This window comes from Hermetia illucens, chromosome 3 (assembly GCF_905115235.1).
Source record: "Hermetia illucens chromosome 3, iHerIll2.2.curated.20191125, whole genome shotgun sequence".
NCBI lineage: Eukaryota > Metazoa > Arthropoda > Insecta > Diptera > Stratiomyidae > Hermetia > Hermetia illucens.
Genome location: NC_051851.1, coordinates 144,332,027 through 144,358,032, shown reverse-complemented (window position 1 = coordinate 144,358,032; position 26,006 = coordinate 144,332,027). Strand labels below are relative to the sequence as shown.

General features: G+C 43.7%; 1 protein-coding gene across 2 annotated transcripts in view; it reads left to right on the top strand.

The window, feature by feature from the left end:
* The window catches only part of LOC119653028, a 330,936-nt gene extending 306,481 nt beyond the window's left edge, over nucleotides 1-24,455 (top strand). For both annotated transcript variants that reach the window (XM_038057473.1, XM_038057472.1), the window contains exons 12-14: nucleotides 11,343-11,492; nucleotides 11,627-11,812; nucleotides 21,778-24,455. In XM_038057473.1, the coding sequence (XP_037913401.1) occupies nucleotides 11,343-11,492; nucleotides 11,627-11,812; nucleotides 21,778-23,030 (1,589 nt within the window). In that variant the 3' untranslated portion in view covers nucleotides 23,031-24,455. The remainder of the gene's footprint in view (nucleotides 1-11,342; nucleotides 11,493-11,626; nucleotides 11,813-21,777) is intronic.
* Nucleotides 24,456-26,006: the final 1,551 nt, after the last annotated feature.

Here is a 26,006-nt window from a genome sequence, read left to right as displayed (position 1 = left end):
AGTTAGTATTGGGATTGCTACGGGGGTGAATTATATGAAATTGAAAATTTTGCAATTTGTAAGGAGGAAATGTTGTTTAGGTGTCCGATAGTGGTCCTGTGGAGCGTTTGCAGGAACATCAATCCCAATGATGGTGATCGGGAAATTCAAATTATCCGAATGTAAATTAACCACCAACCGAAACAGACGCAAGCCGGAAAAATGGAAATGATAATGATGACGATGATGATTGCGGATGAAAATGAAAATATTTTATCGTGAGAATGACAAGAACATTTGAGTTTCTCCTCGGGTTAGAGAGCGAAATGCTGGTTCTTTGTGATACAAAAAGATAAAGTTTTTTTGAATATGTAACGTTTGAATGGAGATTGAAAAAAAATAATTGCCTTTCATCAAATAAAAAAATTGAAGGGCGAAAAATCCATATAGAACACCAGGTGGATACACTAATCGATCCCCATCTAATGAGGGCTGAATTTTGCTAGTCATTGTCACTCAAAATACATTTGCCCTGAAAGATATAACAATTCCTGTTGTAAGATGGCTGCTTTTCTTCAAAATCGCTACATGCCCTATCATATCTATGCTTTATAGTATCATCCCTTTCACTTCTGTGATAAATGCTAACACACGTATGGTGATGGAACGTGTTGATAAGAAGGCAGTGGATAAACCGATTAAAGGTACGACTCTTTTGGAGACTATACCTTGCAATGAGGTCTACCATTCAAAGAAGATCGAAGAATAGGTTACCCTATAGCTACCGGCGCAGTATAGTTAAGGCAGGAACCAAATTCTTGAGGAAACGAAAATGACGATACCTCACATAATTGAACACGATTCCTGCAGAGCCTCCATATCCCGGGCGACAGCAATATAACTAATGCCCACGGATCCCCCCTTCTGCGGAAATTTCTGTCAGGTTCCTCACTGAATTTACGATAGTGTTACTTGCAACACCACCTCCTCTCAAAGTGCCCTCCAGTGCCCTCCACAAGGGTTACGTCAATGATACTTCCTTCGTAGACTGGGCGCGGAACGTTGGGGCAGTCCCGGTGTTTAAAACTACAAGCCTAATTCTTGCCGCCATTTCCAGGATTCGTTTCCCCCTGGAGTCAGGGTTAGGTATGTCCTATTCAAGCCCCTTGGCGTTGAAGTCACCTTCTACAAGGATCCGCTCTCCGTGTTCAAAACAGCGTTCCCCACAGCACCAAGCCCGACATCGTCTCCTTCGGTGTTAGCATCTGTAACACTTTGTGGGGGATATACGCATTTGTACCTTACATACTACCCAAATAATTCTAATTTTCCATCTTTTAAGGAGTTTCCCGCGTATTGCTTGGCAACTTCCGTTTCAGCTAGATTTGATCCCCTAGAAATTGCAGACGTTATAACTATGCGGGAGTTGATTACCACTGGATATTCACGCTCCTCCGCTTCGACCTTTTCAACGATACGCTCAAGATCTCATATTTCCGTAGAAAATATAGACTCCATACTAAGAAGGAAGCAGAGCCTCCTCCTACAGTAGGCCCTTGATCGCCTCGCAGAACACACTCTTGTCTTCGGGCCTAATTCTCCGACATCCTTCGTTTTCCGCATGGAAGACACTTCTGCTCCACTGTCTTCGGACTTAATTTTCCAGAGGATCTCGCTGGGAGCTTCCGCAAATATCTTGCCTTCCGCCGCCTTAATGAGCAGAGCCATTTTAGTCTCCTTGTTTTCCCGTCTTTTAATCCGGTAGTCCAACATTCCTATCCGCCTTAACTTTTATCAGGCGGTTTCCTAACGGCGTGATGTGTTGTTCCCTTTCGTCCTTCTTCGCCTTCTTGTTTTGAGCCCTGGGGACCACTTGGATGAAGTCTGCATCAGACAAATCATTCTTTACGCGTTTTTTTTTCCAGTTCGCTTTACAACGGGGTATCTATGGTCCGTTTGAGGTTTACGGTGTTGTCAGTGAAAGTGTGACTGTTTTTGCTTTCACGCGTCTTCCGCTACTGGGCGCGTTGGCTTGTAAAAGAAAATGCATTGTTGGAGTCCTTCTAGTCCCATTGCAGACCGCCCTCCATTCCTTGATAAGTTCTTCTTCAGCTCTAGCAAGGTTTACTGCGCTGCCACTCGGATTGTATCTGAATCCGCAAGCTTAGCTTCAGCAATTTGCCCTGTTTTTTTTCAAGAGCAGAAATGGTGCAGAGTGCTGAAGTAGCCGTCATCACACCGACAGCCGCAACGCTTTGCGGGGCATCGCCTTTATTTGGCCGTACACATCACGATATCTCATCGAGTAATTCAGTCTTTGCTGCTCATCAATTTATCAATTCAAATAGTTTACTTCGTGGAAATCGTACTAGAGCATCGCAATAGACAAGAACCCGTATACTCTCAAGGACAAATCCAATACCCTGCTCCCTGGGTCCTGAAGTCATGGACAAAGAAGCGGGTTCAGCTCGGCTTGATCGGTTGCACTATTTTTCTCGTGTCAAGCTATCATTGTTTTGGCCGATCTTTTGGACTTTTCCCATCGACTTATTGAGCCAGACTTTATCCACAACCAGCTGGATCGGATGATAATTTGAACACTCTACTGGACTACCTTTCTTTTTCCATATTGAAACGATAGCGCTTTCTTGACAGATGATGTTCTACCTTCCTCAATAATGCCATTGAAGAAGTCACTGAGTTACAGTGCTGGGTCCCAGCTGTTCGCTTCCTAGGGCTCAGATGCAGTGTCATCAGGTCCTGTTGCTTTCTCCGATTTCATTCGTATTATTGCTTTTTCGATTTCAGTGGAGCTGACAGGAGAAATTTCTTGGCAGTGCTTGTGGTAGAGAAGGATAGCAAGTTCTTCAGTCGAAATTTCCCAGGTGTATTCCAGACATCTGTCCGTGGGTCTTCTTACCATTAATATAGGTTTTGTGGCTACAAGGGTCGACAGCAAGCACGTTACAATGCTTTGCGTCCTAGTAAGTAGAGAGGTTTGTAACCACTTTACCACCTGGAGGTTTTTTTCAACAGCTTTCGGCCCAACATCATCGAATTTTTAGTAGCTTGTTGGTTCCGGCTAATTTGGTTACGACCATGCGCTTCTTCATTTCTCAACAGAATCGCAGCCTATTCTGTCGCATCAACTGAATTGAACTCTAACAATTCTCCTTAGCTTTTTAATAAATTACATTTTTTGTACTGACATTGGCCGTATTTCTTTGGTCGGTCTGTCAAGGGAACTGTCTCGCATCAACAAGAGAAATAACGTTGGATTTAGCAGGGTGGAATAACTCTAACTTTACTTCATATAAATTTCAACGCTTTTAATATTTACTAAGATGTTAGTATCACGAAGCATTTCCTGAACGGATTCACTTCCCAGTTTTGAAGCGTGTCCCTTGGTGAATGTTGTATGAACTTGCATCTTCTAGTCATCCCTACTGGATTATTATTCTCTTTCTTTGTTATGAGTTTGCTTGGTATGGTTGCACTCCAGACGAATCAAAGGCATTCCTTTTAAATCACTGCTTAGTCTGTGCTTCAGGAATAAGTTATAAGTTGCGTCTTGTAGGATACCGGCTCTTAAATTTGTAAGAAAATTGGATCTGTAATAAACACCGGAAAGATACCCTTATATTCCACTTGCAGTTGTCAAACTTCCTCAGACTTATAGCAAAGATACTCCAAAAAGATTTGCTTCAATACCGAAAATGCAAACTCTCTATCCTTGGACATATCGTTTGATTGGCAAAAGCCTGTTGGTGACCCTATTATTGAACCATTTATATGACACATCAGGAGATTCTAAAATGAACATCGCGAGTTTCTCGAGATATAAATGCTCCATTTTCTGGATCCTCCAAGCTAGATACTATCATTGAGAGACATCAAATGTCACGAATCCGCTTGCTCCTTTTTATAATTCACCCACAAACCGGATCCCAACGTTGGTTTTGGATGTAATTCACATGACCATTTTGTTCGACGCTCTGATGCGTCTGTGTATTATTACTTTTTTTTGAGGAGGTGGAAATCTTTAAAAGATACTGGTGTGGACACGCCAGGCAAGGGTCAGCGCTTTCCTCTATTCTTTCGCGAGAATTTCCAACGTTCTTGACATCAATTTATAGATCAATACCTTTCAGTAATCTCTGTCGGAGATTAAGTTCGCATTGTATATCTTCGTCATCTCATCTCTACCAGATGTCAATCATTCCCGAGATGACAACCGCAACATCATTCTGAACAGTCCAGGCAGAGCATATCCTTCATTAGACCCCACTGAGTTTGTTAGCTTTAAATGTAGCTTGCAATGCCTTTCCCCAAACTGAAGCCGCATACAGCAAGATCAAGCTCTCTATCTTAGCTATATACAACCTGGAAGCATACTATGGCCTTCATCCTTGCCAGGGCCATATTTTCAATGGATGGTATGTCGGAACTGAGTTTCGCGCCTACTACCATTCCCAAATATTCCATGATCGGCTTGGATCTCATTATATGATTCCCAATTTGGATGCGGGCATAATTTCTTTTATCACTTGGCGATTAGGATCGCTTCTATTTTGTCCTCGACAAGTATCAGATCACGAGTCTCTCGACAAACCTTGACAAAGTTGAATGATTCATATGAATATAACTCAGCATCTTTCGAAATGCTTTGTGACTACCGCTAATGCTTTAGCATTTGCGTAACCCACCGCCGTGGCATCCTCCGGGTCCTATTTCAGAGCTTTGTGGGCCACCCACAGAGATAACGTACTTCTAGCATCCGGCATCAGTGTCATACTAGTCCCTGCCATTAGCAGCAACATTTACCAATGATTATCATACTAGCCTCCAATTGGCCGAACTGAATGCATTTCGCTCGTTGGGTGACCACCACCCAATACTTGCTGGTATTATCTTTTCTGTCAATTGCATTTTCAACCAAGACAGTTACCAATTTGATGACATCAAGGGTTGTTTTGACTTTACAAAACCCATACTGCCGGAAATATCCCCTCGGATATGCATTATTCGAACAACTCAGCGAAAATGTCCAGTTTAAATTTGGCAATAAGCTTAAGGGCTTTATTCGATGTCTCATCCTAACCTGGGATTTTACTGTTTTCAGTTCACTACAGATGCGGACTTACTTTCTGGCGTTCAAGTTCACTCTTCCACCAGTAGTTGGTTCTTCTACTTCACTGTATCACATGGAGAACTCTTCGCTGGGAGGCACCTGCTTTATTAGATTAGTCTAACAAGACCTCTATGAAGATCTCTTTTTCCTAAGATTTGGCAAACCGGCATGAAATGCTTCTCGGTTTTGAGTGTCCTAGCGCTCTGCCTGCTCTATGGCTATAGTTTTCAATGACCCACAAGGGCATACCATGCTGACTAAGGCCAGTTCTACAACAGAGTAAACTTCCCTTTAAGAAAAGGTGTTTGCAATGCTTCTCTCCTACCCCATTGGGGGCCTTGGCATTGAAGTCACATTCAACCACATTTAAACTTTACTCTTTCTCTTTATTCGCCTCTAGAATAAAAATTTCAAGTATTTCCTGACTTGGTGAGGCGTAACATCTGCACAAACCTACATCATTTATTTTCACCTACGCAAAACCATATTAAGTAAATCCTGCGCAATCTTGTAATGATTGAGGGTTGCGCCTTTCTAAATTTTCTTCCGGTGATATGCCCGTTATCCGGTCCCTTCTTCTCTTTGCACAATAATCATTTGGTTTGCCTCTTTTGCTCCATGACAATATGGTCTTTCTCCTCAAACTTCGATCATCAATTAATGTCTCTAGTGCGCGCCCTCGTGCAGTGTCCAAATATTGGGCACTTGAAGCACCCCTTTAATGAAGTCTGCATCCCGTGCGGTATTCTCCCCAAGTCAGTTTTTAAGCTAAATGCGAAATTTATTAGTTTTGCCCCCGCGAAATCTTTTCAGCTGTATGCCTTTTTGCAAAGGGCAAAAGGCCTAGAGGTTCCTTCTCTATTCACCGTCCTTTTTCTGGCCGTAATTCGATGACGATATGGGAAGGTGTCACTTGGGTCACTTGTGACACTGTTGGGGCAAAAAACATCAGCAATTCCGTTTTCTTTCTTCTGCAATTTTCATATTTCCAGATAAACCCGGACAGCTCAACTTTTGTACACCAAACTTGGTGAAGGATAATTTCGGAACGGAGATCTGCTCTCTACGAGTCCCGGCGGAAGTACTCCTTTTATACGGTCTTTCACCCTTGGTATATATTGACTTTCCCTGTATCTTATCTTTGACAATCTTTGGCGTTGGCGGAGATAGTGGACGAACTTCTCCTTAATGGGTCTTTTCTTGGTGCTGGAGAATATCCTGCTGCCACTTTTGTCATTCAGTGGTCTGCTTTCAGCTTACCTTTCTTGGATTTAGCTACTAGTGTTCTCGGTAAGGTGATACTAGGTTCGAACACTTCTTCCTCGATGGCTAAATTGTCCTGCGGTCGAATAATATTGACGAATGGGAGCCTACTTACTCTCGTCTTCCACGGTGGTTCAATGTTCTCAGTAATTTTTTCATAACCATTTTGGTGCACGTACCGGAGATGAGTACACGCCATTAGCCGCAGTCTAAAAAGAAAGTCCATGAACACATATTTACACATCAGTGGAACACCTCAACCCTATCTGTCATTCGTAATTACACCTGATGGGATATGTGTTTGTCTGTTATCACTTTTAGAATGGAACGCACCACCGAATTCTTCACCAGGAACTCCACCACCACACTCAAGCAATTTTTAGAGTTAAGCGAGATGTCAGGGAAAGTTGAACCTTCCTAGAGATCAGGATTTTGGCGCAGCCGCCCTTTCTTCTTCTTTATTGTGAAGCTTAAGCCAGCGGCATTACAATTCTAAGGAAAAGAAGTGGAGCCCACTTTGTATTTCTTCACAAATTTAGCTGAGAATAAATTCTGCTCGTGAACTTTAATCTAAGGAGATAGTATCAACACGATCACTGCCGTAGGCTATAAACCAAAGGTACCTTACACAATATTTTTGAGTATACGTAGTGGTCCAAAAACTGCAGTCATTAACGTTAGTTCTGTCAATTTATTTCTGAAAGGTAAAGAATGATTGAAGAGAAGTTTGAGCTCTTGGAGAAAGAGGTGAAGCGTACTGCCAAGGACTAATAGCAATGTTGGCATAGTGGACGGACTGTAGACCACTGGAGAGTTTCCAGCTTTGATGTTATGCGGGTGCCTGAACTTTCCAGTACTCTCGGAAGTCTGCATTCCGAGTAGATGAAGAATGATCGGCACTCAGTGAAAATCATGGAATACTAAAGACAATCGCGGCTGTCTCTTTGGGGAGTTTGGGGACAATATTAATGGGAGGTTTTGTTTCGTTCAAATTTTTTTTATAAAAAAATGTCTCCCGAAAGAAGGGATGTCGCGAAACCTTCTGCCCTCATAACTACGTGGCAATAGGCGAGTCACTTTTCTTGGCGGAACTAGGCGGTAGTTTGGTTCTTCCAGCCAAAGACACAGTTCGCATTGTCACTACTGACGCCACCTAATCGCTTCTGGGAATGAGAAGTCAGTTGTGCTCATCGCCAATGTTCTGGGCGAGAGCTCCTACGCTTGGCTCAAAGACCAGCTCATCTGACACTTCACGATAAGTGAGACAGTAAAGCTGAATTATTTACTGTGAGACTCCATGCTTGACGATTGTATTCCCAGGCAGCTACTGCGAGAAATGAGGCAGCTGGGAGAGGATAAGGCTGCCGCAGGGCTCCTGAAGTCTTTGGGTCTTCACTAATCTCGAAGGACACGCAGCCGTACTAGCGTGTATCAACGACAGTTCCTTGGAGATACTGGCTGCGATTACCAATAAAATACATGAAGTGCACGCACGCCATGTGATCATGGAAGTATCTCGCGGGACTGCTGAGATGCTGCTCTTATGGCCAATATGCCCACGCCGTCAGCGGACATGAATGTTATGCATTTAAAAGGGCGCACTAAAACACGTTTGACATCCACCTCACGAAATGAGTGGTCAGACATTGCACGTTTAACGCAACGTATAGAAAAATAATAAGTTCGCTGAAGGACACAGCGACGTCTACCCGAAGTGCAGAAACATGTTACTGTACAATAGACAATCCTCTTAGCAGGCGCAATTTTCTGAAGGACAAAGGAGCGGAAGTCTCGGTCTTCCCCGTCGCCAGGCTCGAGTAATTAACAATTACGGTTGCAGACAAGCAGACGTCAATCTGGGCTTTCGTAGAACTTTTTCGTAGCGCTACATTTTAACGGCCATCAGCATCACCGTATTAGGCAGAGACTTCTTATGTCACGATGGGCTGCTGGTGGATATGTAGGAAAGGTCTCTTTTTCCATTATTTTTGAGCACGTTACCGAGCCATGAACTCTCAGACCCCTTCAAAAATATGGTAATATTACTAGTGAAAATAGTATCTCCCATCTAACTAAGCATAATATTCGGCATCACAAAAACGCTCCTGGCTTCCCAATCTTCACGAAGGTACGTTCTGTACCACTCCAGAAGCCCGCTGTTGCGCAGAAAGAGTTTGAACAACTACTTAATCAGGCGACATATCAGTCTATTCAATCCATTTGGGCGCTAAGCCTAATGGCAAATGGTTACCTTGTGGAGATTAAAAACGCCTGAATTTTCACACGATTCCAGATCGGTGCCCCATTCCTTTCATTGAAGACTTTGAGGCTGCGGCCTCGGCAAAGTTTACCATCAAATTCCTGTAGATATATCAAAAAAAGCGACTTGCACAACTTTCCGATTGTTCGAGTTCACACGAATGCTCAAACCGTTCAACACCAAGCTTCTCTTAACGCCTCCCTCTCTGGTCTGTAGACTAAGAATTACGGGAGGTTATGTGGTCTTCAGAAGTGTTTGAAACCATCGAACAGCAGGTGATAGACGCTACACTTTTGGCATTCCCTCAACTGGATTAGATGTTTATGGAATTGACGAATACGGCTAAGATGTTCGTGAATGACTCAGATATCGTAATGGGCGCTGCTTTTCACCAGATCGTGAACCAAACCTGGTTCAATGATATTAGACCATCTACGATCGTGAACTGTAAGCTGCGAGCCTAAAAATCAAGTACTTCCGTTTTTCCTTTGCAGGCGAGTTGTTCACCTTGTTCACGGACCATAAGCCTCTCACTTTTCTTAACCTTTATTAGCCAGTTTACTTCGGATATTGAGCACGTTGCGGTAAAGACAACTTAGTCGCTGACACTTTATCCGGGATCTATAAGATTACCATCCCAGTCGCAGTCGATTTTTCGGCAATTACTGTGGCCCAGAAGGAAGGCGCAGTTCTTCAGACCCTGCAGTCAGACTGCAAATAAAATTTAAGGGGTTTCTTATCTTCAGCTTACATTCCCGCCATATATTCCGACCGTTTTTCGTAAGGAAGGGTTTCGCCCGATACACTATCTTGCGAACCTCGGCATTTGGACAACGACCCGGCTAATCTCTAGTATTTCTGGCCACCCATGCCAGAAGTATAAGATAACTAGGCTTGTTAGGAAGGAAGTAGGGGTATTCCCTACGTCGACCTGCATCGCTACAAGTACTGGCTCACTATCGTTGATCGGTTTGCATGGTTCTCTGAGACAATACCTGTGAAGAACATTATAGCACAACCATATGATGAGGCCTTCGGCAGGGAGGGGATTCCGGCCTTTGGTGGTCCAGCCTTGGTAATCACAGACCGGACAACGAGATACGAATTTGCTCTCTTCTTTGAGCTCAGAAACTTCTGGTTTTCAAACGCCAGAAGACAATTGCATAACATCCGCATCTGAAGACCGTTATTATGGCGCGCGACAATCCACCCTGGTAGCAGGCGTTCCTTTTTGTTTTGCTTGTCCTCCACCCTCCGCCCACGAAGAGATTGCTTCTAACCCTGATGATCTGACGTATAGCGAGAACCTACGACTCCCTGGCGATCTGGCCCTCAACAGAAGAGACCGACTTGAAGGGACCGGATTGTTTCACTTGCTACGGGTGACCCACGCCAAATTGAAGCCGCTTTCGTTATCTCGTCACGTGTAGCCAGTAATCAGCATTCCTAGGGAGTTCGAAATATGCACCTACGTCCCGGTGAGGACTGATGCCTTTCGGAGCATGGGAACCACGTGTTCAGACTGGACGTTGGAGGCAACCTCAAGAAGATCTGGTTAAACAGGCTAAAGCCTTTCTACCAAGAGTCAAATGGGACCGGATGGAAAAGTGAGTGCTGCGTCCGTTTTGAGTGTATCAAACGAATGATTTTAAAGCGAAGTCTTTTTAGGCTGGACAATTTTTTAGTAATTTCTGATCACAGATGGGACATTCATTACTCCAAGCCAAGGTTACTCCTAGAAGAAAAGGGACCGCATCCTGATTGTGTAACAAATTTTAACGATAAGCGTTCCATACCTTTCGTTATTCACAATCGTATTCTTTAAAATTCGTCTATAAATGGAAATTCAGTTCAGATACTCCTTCGCATTTAATAGTAAAAACTAAATTGCCACTCCAGAAAGATATATAGATACATTCCAGAATCGTCCAGAAAGTATTAGATATTATTAGATTAAAATATGGACTGCGAAAGATAAAGTAAGTCAACCGAGTAGACTCTGGGAGTAATTTCATAGAGTCCTTGATAGAAAGTGCTTTGACTCAATAGAAACCAAGTTCCGTTGAAGCGATTGAAGTATAAAGGACCAAATCCAGGAGCAGCTGTAACTTACTCAGAGAAAACTTTTGCAAAGGAAGAAGTCAATAGAAAGAGCAAAACTCGTTAAAAGTAATTCAAAAGCGAGACGAGTATTCAGTTGAAGTTGACAGAAAAATTATTTTACCGAAACGAAATTTACAAGTGTCCATTTTGGGAAAGGATATCAAAGTAATGCAAATACGAGGGGGGTGCATTCGGCAGTAAGCATCACTTTGGAGATGCATGCTTTTTGAACGTCACTAACTCCACTGTGAGTCGCTCCCAGTTTGTAGTCCTGTAAGTGCATTTCCTGCAATAATATTAGAGATAGCATACATCAACCCTCTTGTAGAGGTGCTTGTCCTTCCCAGGCACTGTATTAAACATTTAACGAAAGGTCGAAAAGGGCTAACATTTTCATATGTTTGGAGACTCGTAAATCGACTCATTTGTGTATATCCTTTTTGAAATCAAAAAGACTCGTATAAAATGCAGTTCTCGTAGATATTTTTACATAATTGGGCCCATTAAATTGCTTCGAAACCAACAAGGACGAAAATTCACACCGTTTAACTTAATTTATATCATAAAATTTCCCAATGACCTAATTCAATTTTCTGCTAATTCCAGGTAACAAGGTTGAAGTGCGGAATCACTATCGCGGTCATAAGCTCTCCATGTGGCTAAGCCTAATTCCACAGCTTCACTCCCCGGGCGATTTGGCAGAGCTTCCAATGCGACACCATCACTTTATGGAGGATAGCGCGCAATACTACGACGGTAAATTGTTTACTCCTTAAAGCCTTGTTCACACTTCTCCCTCACTGAATTATTTTAACAATTTTTCCATTTTTCCTTTTGCGTTACTGTCACGACGACAACAAGGCTTATCTCTTTGCTTGTTGTTTTCACAGGCATTATTCGACCGCAGATTATGCAACGCCCAAGTTTTCCAAAGGCTCCGATTCAGCAGCAAAACATCAACAGCGGCGGAGGCTCGCACAGGCAATCACAATCCAGCGGTACGGGCACAAGGACAACGACAACGATTCCAAAGACGGATCATCCTGGATTTAATGTTGGAATCCCAGCAACTACAGGTTGGTATCTGTTATTCTGTTTGGCGGTATTGTGTATATGACTGCATTCCGAGCCGTGTCCTTATTGTCGTTTTGTGTTTTTGTGGGCCAGACTGTTTGCAAAAAATTGTTTTGCGAATGGAGGGCTAACGCTCCTCTTGGCTATTATTCGCCAGGTAAACACCGTTTTCTTGTTTAGATGGCTGAAATATTCTGTACGTGTTTTTCTGAAGAAGGAATTTGTAAGGATATGTGGTACAAATATTTGAGGCGAAGCTATAGTTGTACTTACGCAGAGCAGGGAGAAAAATTTCGAAGCTTCCGTTGAAACAGAAACAATAGAGGTAAATGGTCATTGAAAAGGGGCTGAACATTTGGAGGTGAAGGAATTCGTAATTTTCTCACGCGAAAGACTTGCTGAGAAAGGCTTCGAATGTCCATTTAACCCTCTTCTATGCAGATGTGAAGTCTTGTACTCATGTCCGGTTTTGTGGGATTTTATAGTCCTTGGAGTTCTGCCAAACTTATTGCTCTGGACCATAGCAAACTTCTAATACCTTATTTTTTCTGAAGTTGATGGAAATTTTCAAAAGACTTAGACACGCTAGCGTGTGGGATTTTTAACCACTAAACCCAACTCCGACTCCACCCTCCCTGGGGAGCTAGGATAAGGCATTACATCAAATAGAACTCGCACTCCCATCTTCCTGGTCCTCTTCGTCTTTCACAGTTTATCTTGGTTAGATCCGATCATCAAGTTGATCGGATTCAATCCTCCTCGGTACCATAACAAGCTCCGTACAAATTCTCTAGTTTTCTTCCAGATTTCTCCTATCTTTCAAAAATCTCGGATATTAGAAGCATGGGTCCTTGAGGATTCCATCGCTGTGCGTTCAATTTAAATCTATAGATATAATTGCGGTGTCCTTCATGCCCAATGAGAAATGGAATGAGAATATGTTTCGTTTTCTCATGCTTTCTCCCCAAGCATTCCTTGATGGTTTGCAAGCACAGAATGCAGACTCTTCTTCGAAGGAAGCCTTGCATGCAAAATGCAGGCCTTCTCTTCCTCTTCCTCACATTAGTTGCATATAGCCAAGATCATCACTCCAATTTTTTCCAGGTGGTAATTGGAGGAATAGTGTCCCGCTAAGCTCTACTAGTGTTTTTTTGTCAAACTCCTTAGGAGACAAAAAATTTGCCGCTCTAGCCGCCCCGGGTTCTTTTACAAAGATTTTCCCCTCCCGTCAGAAGTTCAAATTTCTCCATTCGACTGCCTAAATTCTTGCATTTTCCTCCTTCACAGTGGACTCGACAGTGAATGGCGGATGCTAAAAGCTTGTTTTGGCCTCTACAGGCCAGAGCGAGTCTTTTAACACCCTCATTACAAACGACGTTTGAGTGCCCAGGAGGATAGAATTAATGACCATTTATCGACCATTCTTCTCTTTTGGTGATTATATCGAAGTATTTTTTTTTTAATGACGAATCTGGAAACCGTATGGTCGGCGGGCATCAGGGCCACCTGATGTTTGCCAAGGAATCTCCAGATGAACACATGACCGTATAATTGGACGCTTTTCAACACGCCAATAATATTAAGCCTCCATACGTCGTTAGCTGCTTTCCGTTTTTACCTCCAAATTGATGGGTGGTAGATTTAGGGCAGCTTCGAGTGCCACGGTCGGCGTACTACTCATTACTCCAGTAATAATTCTCAGTATCTCAGTAGCTGCCTGCTGTTAGCAAAGTTCAGTCTCGGACGGCATCCATTGGATGTATACATCAATTGAATTCATTTTGGTGAAAGGACCCAGGTTTTACCTATCGCAGTCCTAGACACGGTGCTGTACCCACAAACATGCCGATAATTATTACATCTAGACCGTCGCTAAATGCTTCTGCGAAGACCTTTGTATTTTCCACGGGTCATAGCAAAGAGTCTATAACCAGGAGCCATAACAAAATAGAGGGTGCCCATGTGGGTAAACCTTAAGACATTCTGCCGCAATAGTCTTCTGATACCTGACCAAAATGATCTTTCTCCACTCTAGCATGTGAAGAATCCAACTGATTAACAGCGGATTGATTCCATGCTGTCTTGCCGCGTTATAAATCGTCGTGAATGAAGCATAATGGAAGGCGCCTTAGAAGTCCATGAAGGTACCTACGCAGAGACGCAGAAAGGAAGCTAGGCTGGTCATTGGAAAGCTTTTTGCACCTGTGTAGGTGCAGGCAAGTACGATATATATACTGAGTATGTTGACCCAAGGCATCGATTCCATCTATTACTATAATAGAACAGGCATACTACCACCCAGACCTGCAGACTGGTATCTATGGGGCCAGGTAAATGCCCATTTCTATCGTCTCGGTGAAACCACCTTATGTGCCAGAGCCCAATCGTTCGGTTGAGGGCTGTATGCACCTGTCGGCTCCGAGCTGAGATTTTGAATGCTGCCTTGGAAGTGCACTACAAGCAAATGGTTTGCCGTTTCTTCAACGTTTTCTGTGTACCTCCCGGTCTGTAAATGTAGATAAATCAAACCTTTTAGCTTTGACGTTTCTTCAAGAGATTTGATCTATTCCCAAAAGCGTCTCCATAATGATCAACCAATGATTAGACGACCTTATGTTCTATTAAGAACTTTTTGAGCCTCTTTGAACCGGTCCCAACCAGCAGCTGAATCAGCTCAGTTGATGAGCACCCTTATCGTTTTCGTTTATTTTATCAAATCCGATGTCCTTCATAGTATTTTATTCTTCTTTAGCATATTGAGTGGATAACTCTTTTCGACTTCTTCTCTCCTGCTAGTTGTGGTCATTCATGTTGTTTTCTCAATACCAGCAAAGGATTTGTTGCGTCTCCCATGAATCGTGGCTCTGGCGCTCAGTTCTGTTTTATACGTTCCCGATGTGTCTAAACATAAAACATGCATTTCTTTAAACTGGAACTGAGTACAGCAAAACAGAGCTCACCATCTGACGGCATAATCTATTATCACTCGCAAGTCTTTGGCGCCTGGCTTGAAAGTGCGAACGTAATTTCTCGTAGCGAACTTGCAATAAAGACCGCTTCCTTGTTTTTAATAAAGTGTCAGTCCAGCGCTCACTAACGAATTCTTCACAGTTACCTATGAGTACAACTTATCATATTCAAGATGCTTTGAGACCATAACCAGTACTATATCTTCGACGTAACCCACTACTGTTCCCTCCTTGGGAACTGAAACATTAAGTAAATGATTAAATATGGTAGTGGGCTCATTAGGGAGCCTTGTGGTATGTACGCGAAGGCAACGTACTGCTTGTGTCCATCATTGGAGTCATACCAGAGTCCTCGGATTTCGGTATGAGGCCCTAATTAGCCGAATTTACTTACTTACGTCTGGGGACGCCACCGCAGAATGCAATCTCATTCTCGGCCAAGCCAGTAACCAATTTGATAACATCAATGGTTGATCTCAACAACTGAAAGGAATCTATTGTAAAGTACCCGCTCTACTATTTTCGCCATAGTGTCTACAAGACATATTTATCTATAGTATGACGACTCATCTGGAGGTTTGCCAGCTTTAGTCAACCGTGCAAACTCTGCCACTTGCATACTGCGAGAAGTATCTCCCTTATTTAAGGCTGTCCACAGGGTGAGGTACTATCACCGCTCATTGCAGTATAGCAATAGATGAACTCCTAGAAGAGCTAACAAATACTGGAATACAAATCCACTTGCGACATTGTTTTAATCAGTAGAGGCAAATATGAGGATACCGTCTGTGATAGAGTCAAAACTGAACTAAAGATTAGTAGTACCTGTTGCAGGAAGGCGGGGCTGTGCATTAATCCAGCCAAAACTACCATAGTACCATTCACTAGGAAGTGTAAGCTTGATCGCGGGAGAGCCATTAGATTACATGGCAGGAAGCTCCTGCATAAAGCAAGATCGAATTCACCACTCTGGTAATAAGTAGCCTACAAATATACCGAGGCTCTCCCGCGTTCGGCATTATTCTTCCCAAGGCCATATTCGTCGTGGGTCCCTTGTCACAAGCACACATGATTTATTTAAAATTTAAATTCGTATCTATCATCACTTCCAAATATTTTATGGTCGAATTGGAACTGCTGATGTGATTGCCGGGCGCAATTTCGCTTCTGGCGCTTTGTGTTGAGGGCCTCTTCCGTTTTTTCCTCCGCTAGTGTCACTCTAGATTACACCGCGTATAATTCAGCATCGTCTAGATGCTTTCCGACTACAACCAATGCTATATCATCGCCTTAACTCACTACCGTCGCCTCCTCCGGAACCGGTAAGTTAAGTACATCATTGTACATGATGCCCCACAGTAGTGGGCCAAGTACGGAGCCCTGTGGGACTCCCGTGGAGATAGCGCACTCCTTGGGTCCATCATCGGTGTCATACCAGAGCGTCCGTTCTCGCAGGTTACTATAGACATTAGCGGCGGGACAGGTCGGAACACCAATCGTAGCCAGCCACTTTCGTATAAGGTTCCAATTGGACGAATTAAATATTTGCCGGTATTGCCCCTTCCAGGAATTGCATTTTCGCCAAGCCAGTAAGCATTTTTATAGCATCAATGGTTGATCTGGCTTTACAGAACCAATACTGCCGGTCTGAAAGGTCACCCTGGCTTGGACGATCAGGAGTAAATCAACTGTAAATTACCCGCTCTAACATTTTCCGCATAGTGTCTAAAAGGCATAGGGGTCTATAAGAGGATGGTTCACCTGGCAGCAGTACCAGCTTTTTCCGCTTTCATGATGTAGGGAGTATACGCTCTGACATACATGCTCGAACAATTCAGGGAACATGGCCAGTCTGAATTTTAAGGCAAGCTCAAGAGCTCTGTTCTATATACCGTCCAGGCCCGGAACTTCGTTATCACCTATTCTGATCCAGATTTCCAAGAGCTCGTCCGGGATCACTGCAGGAACTGCCATCTCATTGAGGAATCTCTGAAAAGTGTGATTGCATCTCTCTTGCTGGGGATAATTTCCAACAAGAGAGTAGGGTGCGTGATCTGTGGAGATAACCGTCCTCTCAACCGTCCCATCATAATTCTATAGATGCTCCCCACCGGATTTACATCCGCTTCCGAGCTCCCTCTTGTGGTTTTCGCGGGCTACCTTGTATGCTCCTTTTGTCCCTGATTACTCCTTCCTACCGCCCTCTGAGCTGTTCGTTAGACTCGGTGGCAGGCTGATCAAACGCTGGCCAATTCATTATTCTCTCAGTAGTTGGGTCTTCTACTGGGGAGTGAGCACCTCCTAGGCATGGATGCGTCACATGTCTTGACGCCGCATTACATCATATGGAGAGCTCTCTCTGCCTTTACAGCCCATCATGATGCCCTTCTCGGCTTTATATATCCTGTTTCCTTAGCCGATTGAGGAAGACCCTCCATTGCGAAAGGTACACCTTCATTATCCAAAACTAAATCTAGCCGGGCAAAAGCCTCCAATAGACCTCAGCCCCTTGCGTTACTCTCCTTCCCCACTCGGGAACCCAAGAGCTCAAGTCACCGGCAATCACCTTTGGACTTCGTCCCCTTGCATCGAGAACAAGGTTGTCTAACATGTCTTCAAATTCAATCAATGTGAGATTGGGTGGGGCGTAACAGCCGTACATCTACACACCGCTTATTTTCGCCACACGAAACCACTGGCCGACTGACTCATGGAGCGTTGTATAGCTTGGTGACCGCACGCCAGTATCGCCGCTCCAGGCGATTCTGTGATCCATACACCACCGCCACGATTTCTGTAAGGTTCACTTATGATGACAATTCCCATCTGAGATTCATAAGTGGTCTGCTCAAGTAAGTTCTGAGCGAAATTGCATTGATTGAGGTTTATTTGGATGCATATGGGCAATATGCCGGTTATCCCTTCCTCCCTTTCCTTCTCACAATAGGCAGGGTTGGCGGTCCCCATTGCACTCCTTGGCAATATATCCTATTTGCCCACACCTTTTGCATCGATCGGATTGATCAATGCCTTCGGAAACTGTCCAAACATCAGGCACTTGAAGCATCTCTTTAATAAAACCTGCTCTCGGAGGCGGCAGACAGACCCATCCAATTCGAACGTTTGCGACCGACAATAATTTCTGCGCTGCCTCCACTGGTAGTCGAATTGTGGCCGTTTGAATATTACCATAGGTTTTTTCAAGCTCACGAAGGATTTTTCTTCCAGTTCCTCCAGCTTAAATTGTTCTTTGAGGCAGTGAATATTATTCTCTCGATGCCGCTCCGTCAATATCCTTCTATGGTATGTAGATCTCATGCTATTGGGCCGGAACTGTGACATTCTTGCCAAGTAAGTTTTTTACTTGGGTGCGAAAACGTCGGTTTTGCCCAAGCTGGATTTTTTTAAGTCAGAGATGAGATCGCCTTTCTGGATCCTTCGGATCTTGCTGACATTACCACCCAGATCTTTTAGGTCGGGGTCAGATTTCACTTTTTTTAGGATCTTAGCGTAAGACAAATTGCCCTTATTGAAGATGACGATTGCTCCTAGACGAGTTCGCACTTTTGCTTTGTTCGCCTTTTTATTAACAACCTTTGTCTATCCACCATTTTCGTTCCCCTGAGATTTCCCTTCGATTGCTGACGCTTGCACTTGGGGCACAGGCTTTTTACCTCCCGTGCTTTTAGTTCCTTTCTTCGGAACTGCTTGTAGAGTTTTTTTCCTTTTGGGCACCTTCCGACTCCGTAGAAGGTCACCGTCTTTCGCCCTGACTGTTTTTTTGCTGGCAGGTGGCTAACACTACGGTTCTGCGTTACTTGGGTCGCCTGTGACACTGTTGGAATGGCAGGTTCCGACTGTTCCTTGGGACCTCTTTCCTCTTTCCGCGACTTATTATAGGGGAGAGGAGGAGGCTCTCACCATATTTTTAACAGCTTGATGCACATTGTGTTTGCCCTTTATGAACTCGGACAGCGCAATTATTTGTGCTTCAAGCTGTTTCAACGAGAGTTTCTCCGGGTCAGGGCTTTGTTCTCTATGAGTCTTAGCCGGAATATTCCTTATAAATACACCTTCCCCGAAACCATTTAAAATGCTTTCCTGCGTTTTAAATTTTGCCGTCCTCGGCATTGGTGGAGATTCAAGAATTGAAAAGCTTCTCCTGAATGGGTCAGTTTCTTGGCCTCAGAGTACCTCCTGCGGTCGTCCCTCTTGGGCAAATGCGGTGTGTGTCGAAACCGCCTTAATCTAGCAGCAATCTGCTTTGATTGATGATGTTCTTAGCAAGGTCTTGCTTGGCTTGAACACTTTCTTCTCCAACTCTAAATCACTTGTAGCATTGAATGCCACGGTGACCAAGTTGTCCACCATCGAGGCATTGCGGTCGAGGGATATTGACAGCCCGGAGCCCGCTTTCTCACCCTCAAAAGCCGCCGGTACTGGAGTTCCGAGCCCCTTCACCGTAATTTTCCTCCTTCTCTTTTCTTCCATGTTGGTTTTATCTTCTGGGTATCCTTTCCATAGCCGTTTTGGTCCATGCACCAGAGATTAGCAAACACTAGCCCATGCACAATCAGCAAAGAAAAAAACGTGAACACATCAATGGGTATGACCACATTCCCCAACCGAGGTCGACCAGATGGGAGATCTGCCCATTTCTCATAGGGCAAGGTATTTGGGAGAATACTTAATACCAGATGCCAAGGTGAAATTCTACGAAGTAGAGAATATAGTAAAATTCCTGACGATTATAAGCTCGCGTGGCATAACACATGGTCTGGCAGTCATTGTGTATGTAGTCCTCACTCATTTCAGATCGACAATCGAGTGTAAGCCTATACAACAGAAAGTCGACGGACATCCAACTTTGACTATTAAGATGTCCAGCTTCGCCAAGCTTTCGATGAGTATACGGTTCCTAGTCTTCATCTCCCACCCTCCTCACTTTAAAGCATACCCTTTGAAATGGCCAGCAATTATTTTGGCGCTATGATCATTGGCATCCAACACTAAACTGTCAAACATCTCCTGACATTGTGCTTCTGTGGTCGGCCACCGGGAATGCCACTGTTTCTTGGATGGCTCGCCTTTCGCGTGCCCATAACGGGATGTTACCCACGTCTTCATTCAACTCTCATGTGGTTTGTAATAGCAGGTCCCGGGCTGCCTGGTACTTGTGATTCGGACTTTTGAATGTTGTCTTCAAAGTATCCTTGAGCTGGATATTTTGCCATCTTCAAAATTCGCTACCAGATGGGAAGCGTGGTCTCCTTAATTCCAATCCAAATCATCGGCCGAGTGTTAATTGAACCCAGAATAACTGGACGTTGATAACCACGTGGAGCTTGGAAAGGAGCAGAAGTGATTTTAATATGGAAAGAAAAAGATATCTTTTGTAGAAAGGTTCCTTACACTCCTGAAGGATTCCGCGAAATGTCTTTCACCCCAGGTCCAATTACTTGATCTATAATATTTATTTTGGATTTCGGACCCAAATTAGACCGCGAGTAAACTTTTAGGCATAGGGAAGGATAATGTAGTCTCCTTGCTAAGAAGATCGTACGCATTCCATGCCATGTCTTAATGGAACTTTTTAGTAAGCAAAAGATAAGCGTTAGAAAAGCTAAACTCATCATCGTCAACGGCGCAACAACCGAGGTATCCGGGCAGGGCCTGCCTTAATAAGGAACTCCAGACACCCCGGTTTTGCGCCGAGGTTCAACAATTCGATATCTCTCGCGTGCTGACCTACGCCATCGCTACATCTCAGGCAGGATCCGTCTGTTTTCTTTTTCTACCATAGATATTGCCCTTATAGATTTTCCGGGCTGGATCATCCTCATCCATACGGAGTAGGTGACCCAGCCACCGCAACCTAAGAACCGTCTAGTTAAACTCCAGCAATCGGACAATAACAATTAAGTTTTTTCTATCTAAATTTGTTTTCTATACTTCCTGGTGGCTTTTACAGGAGCGGTTCGACGCTGGTAATCCCCCGTTCAAAAGCACGGAAGAGACCATGAAAGATTGAAAAGATACACCTCAATTATTATTATATAATGAAATTTAATGTCCCATAACCACATTGTATAAATCCTACAAATATTCATCTCGGTATACCAGGACACCATCCATAAACTGTTGCTAGCGTGGGTAGTAAACAATGATATCATCACCTTATAAACCGCACAGCCTACAACGAATTAACTTCCACCAATAAAAGCCCCTTCTCCATCAGCCGCCATCTTCATGCTCACGATCTAATTTCGGCGTTTAATTAAAAGTACGGAGCGTCCAAATTAAATGTTACTCATGGATTAAATGGATCCCGGCTCTGGTGTTCTACCCGCATTCGTTTAAGGCGAAATCATAGAATGCCATTGTTTATGTGCAGCAATAACGAATCCTTTTTTATTCCAAGTCAGACTAGTACACTAGGAGCCATCTCATCACACTAAAATATTCATGTCAGGAATAAACACTAAATAATATGGGCCTGAATGGAAGCAAGCAACGTCTAACCATATCAGCTTTATTGCAAACACAACTCACATAATGGCTCTGTACACGTGTTTGCTTCCACTTCCTTTCGGTCCAGTGCTCTCATCATTGAGGGTGTAAACTATTGACAACGAGTATTCCGACAGGATCTAGAGGCAGTGCTAAGGTGGAAGGAAGCTTTGTGTAGAGAAGTCTTAGGAGTTCACATGCGTGTTTGGGAAATATTAAACTAATTATGGGTGGAATGTTCATTTTTAGCATTCAGGAAGCGCCCGTACTACTCGGAATCGAATGGTTTCTATAAGAGGATTCCATATTGTGGAAAACACGTCTTTAAATATTCTTTTGAAGATTCATCAAAAATATTGAAGCGTTCTGTTATTGATTGAAGATTCACCATCCCCTGTTTAAATACTCTGATCTCATACTCTACTCTCCTGGCGACGCTCGCAAATAAAAAGATGAAAGCCAATATATGTTTTCTGTCTTCCTTACAGAATGTCCACCCAACACGACGATAGTGCCAACCATTGCGGCCACACGTCCCCAAAATCATCAGCAAAAAACCAACAACCCAGGTAGGGAGAGCGGTACAGGAAGTAATTCGGGGGTAATAAGTGATGCAGGAAGCGCAGGCAATAAACAAGACAACAACCTATTTCGACGCTTGGCAAGTAGTCAGTTCCAGAGCTATACGACGGCTCTTACAGTCACTATAGCAGTGGGATGTTTCCTGTTGCTTCTTAATGTCCTCATTTTCGCCGGTATATATTATCAACGAGAAAAACGTGCGACCGACGCAAAAAAGAAGGAGCTATTGCGCGAGGCGGAAAATCTCTGTACATCGACCACAAACCTAGAAAAGCTATCAGGCGGAGAGGGAGCCTACCCCGGGAACGGTGGAGGAGGAAAGAGTAGCAGGAAGTCAAGTCTACAAAGTTTGACAGGATTCAATTCGAGCGGAAGTTTCGGCGAGTACAGCTGCTATGATGAGAAGATTCAGTGTAAAGAGAAGCATGCCTTGGCAGACATCTGCAGCGTGGAGCTGCCCCTGAAGGAATTCAAATCGTCAGGCTCGCCGGCCCAATCCAACACAGGAAGTCTACGTCGTCAACCTGCCCAGTCAAACCCCGGGTCCAATCCATCATCAAGCAACATTCTAATGTACCCTCCGTCATATCACCACCAAACACAACCAACAACACATGGCCACAAGGCAATGCACCACTATCCATCACCCGACCGTCAAGGACGTTCGAACAGTGGCGAACTTGTCACTTACCAGCAATTTCAAAAGCCTTCAGTGCATCAGCATTTCCATCAAACAGCCCATCCCCATCACGGACACCAGTTTCACGCCCATCAAGGAGCAGGAGCAACAAGTAGTGCAACAGTTGGCACCTCGACGGAACAGTGCAATCAATCAACACAATCGGAACAACCAAAAGTACAAGACGTCGCGACAAGTATTGATGAAAGAGCTGTCGGCGGTGGGAGTGGAAGTGAGAATAATAGCGAAAGGGGTAGCAGCAGCGGTGGTGGTGGCAGTTCAACAGGCACAACTCTCGCTGCCGGCACTAATAGTTCAATTAATGACGCTGACAATATGATAAGTCCAGGAATACCAGAACCACCACCCCCGCCGAAATCCTCTGCACCGTATCAAGGGGGTATACTCAGGCAACCCGGTCCTCCGACGACACCCAGTTCGAATAAGAAACGTGTTCAAATCCAGGAGATTTCCGTTTAAGGGTAGTATGAATTGTTGATGTTGTTTGAGTTTTTGTTGAATGTTGATTTTATTGTTTTTATTGTAATTTTAGGGAATAATGTTTGCTTTATTAAATGTTTTACAATTGTTGAAAGTTTCGGGGGGTTATGGGGTAGGTGATAATTGTCAATGAAAATATAATAATTTTGGGGGATAAATTGAGGAAGGAAGGACTCTCAGCGACGATGAACAGAGTGTGGATGCTCTTGTGATGGTTTTGATTACGACATTACTTTTTTCATTGCTAATTATGTTTTGCCAACAATTTAACTTCAAAGCTTTTTATTTTCATAAATATTTTACGTTCACCATGGTGGATCCCATATCTGTGACATTATACCCAAGCGACAGTAAATTATTTGAAATTCCTCTCCTACATTGAATTTTCTTTTAATGAATCCGTGGTCCATTTCCGTAGATACTATTTCGCAGGGACGACTGTAGTCTAAAAGAGTACTTTCAAGTCGAGTGTTGGTCGTGATTTTCAAAATCGGTGTATCACGATTGTTGTTGCATTTGTCATCCCCTAATTTGGCTCAGATCACAAAATCTTTACCATCAGAGTATGGGGTCCAATAACTACATTAATGGCCTCGCTCAAGTCCCTTCTCTTTCCCATGAGCCTTAGACATTGGAGTATAATAATGGTGTAGCAGTTCATTCCAGACAAATGGAGGCGTCGTCCAATTCAAATTGATGCAAATGCTTTTAGGAAGGAACCTGAGGGACTGCGTCAGGTTGTAATTTAATTCTCCATGTCTTCACGCGAACTATCTTTTAATATACGAGAGCATCGTATAAGTTAGCGACTTTTTTCGGAATTATATCACCGTTGCCATCATCCTTTGTACAATTCCATTTTAGTGGTTTTGAAGCAGTCACGTGCTTTCCTTCTCCGAAAAATACATTCGCTAAGAGATCCAAAGGGGTCATTTCCGAGATGCATGCTCTCGACGCTATCAGCCAATTTTCTTGTCGGTTAGAGTTGTCCAAAAATCCCGCTCAAACTTTAGCTGAATATAATAGGGTGAAGTTCACCACCCCTGTGGAAATTAGCTCTTGCCTATATTTTGACCCCCTAAGGTTATCCATCATCCTTACTACAGATTACCTAGCCTTTACTGCCTCCTCTCTCGTGTGGTGCAAATGTCCTTTGAATTTTAACTTAACATCAGACGTCATCACCAAATATATAATTATCGATTTTTAGATATCCTCGTAATTACCAACTTTGCTGTCTCTTAGTAATAAGAACCGCCTTTGTTTTTCATCCGGCAGGCTTAGTTTTACCATTGGTAACCATGATTCAATGTCGTGCATGGTTTCTTTGTTACAAAATCCAACGTCCTCGATGTATTTCCCAGTTATAATCCTATCAGATTGTCTGTAAAGCCTATCAATTTTGCCTCCTATCACACAAAGGCCGAACACGGTGATGTCCAACAGCCGAAGCATGTTTCAAAGTGGGGCCCACAATACCTTTGAGAACACAAAATATTCACAAATTTCTTATTCTTTCTCTGAGAGTAAATTGTGGACTAGCCGGCTCAAATTGTCAGGGCTACCCAGTTTTTTCAAGGAAGCCTTAATCTTACCTTTGTTGTTTCGGCAGAAAATATTTGAATATAAGCTCCAACAATTATGTGGTATTGGGAGTCCCTCATGGGTAGGCGAACATAGCCATGCTTACGCCGAAATCCTATCGGTCCGAAAGATATCCACACTTACTCCGTGGAACCACGGTTCTGGTATTGCATGACAGGGTGGGTTTTTTCCACCTCCGACGTACTTCAGTGACTAGTTTATCTACGTCACCACCGTTATCCCCCTTACATCAGCAAACCTTGACAAGTAAGAAAACATATTACGTGTAGGGGCACCCTTCACATCAACCATACTTACTCAGGAATTGCCATAGGTCGTAATTCACCTTGATATGTTTTCGTTTAGTTCATTCACCTTGACATGGTTTGGGTTAGTTCTTTTGCTCGTCATCATTATTAACGGCGCAACCCACGGAGTCCAGTCTAGGCCTGAGTTAGTAAGGAACGGCCCGGTTTTATACCGAGCCTCATAAATTCCATATCCCTAAAAATTGTCTGGCATCCTAGCCTACATCATCGCTTCCTCTCAAGCAGGGTGTGCCAGGGTGTGAGGACTAGCAAGATCGTTACCTTGTACAGTAAGAACTTTGACCCTATGGTGATACGTTTCGAGCGAAACAGTTTTTGTAAGGCTCTGTGCACAGCCAACAGCTGCGCCCGATTTTCGTCCTCGTAGCTGTTATTGGTTGACATTTTCGACCCTAAATAGGCGAAACTATCAACGGTCTCAAAGTTGTAGTGTGTTATCTTGTTGTTGTCCTAATTTAACCAGTGCCATTTGAAGTTGTTGGTTGTTTAGTTTCTACCGGTACCGTTACCACCACGTACTTCGCCTTGCCTTCATTAATGTGCAGTCCAAGATCTCGTGTGCATAGCCACCTGCCCGATCTGAAGGGTGATAGAGTGTAGTTCTCTAGTAATTCTTCCCATAATGTCGATATCATCAGCATAGCCAAGTTGTTGGAGGGACTTGACATCTTCATTGCGAATGACTTTCTCCAGGGGTAAGTTAAGGGAGAGGGTTGGGCCATCCTCTTGTCTTAGACCGTTGTTGATGTTGAATGGACTTGAAACTGACCTTGTTGCTTTTATCTAGACTCGCACGTCGGATAGGGTCGGCCTAGTCAGGCTTATCAATTTCGTCATGATGCCGAATTCTCTCATAGCCGAATAAGTGTTACGCTAGCTACGTTCTCATAGGCATTCTTCAAGTCAATGAAAAAATAGTAGAACTGCAGAAAGAAAATCTCATCTGGTTCTGTCATTTTTCCTTGGGTGAAACCCCTTTGGAACGGGCTGATGATGTTCTGGGCGCACGGAGGTACACGGACTAGCAAGATAGCGGAGAATA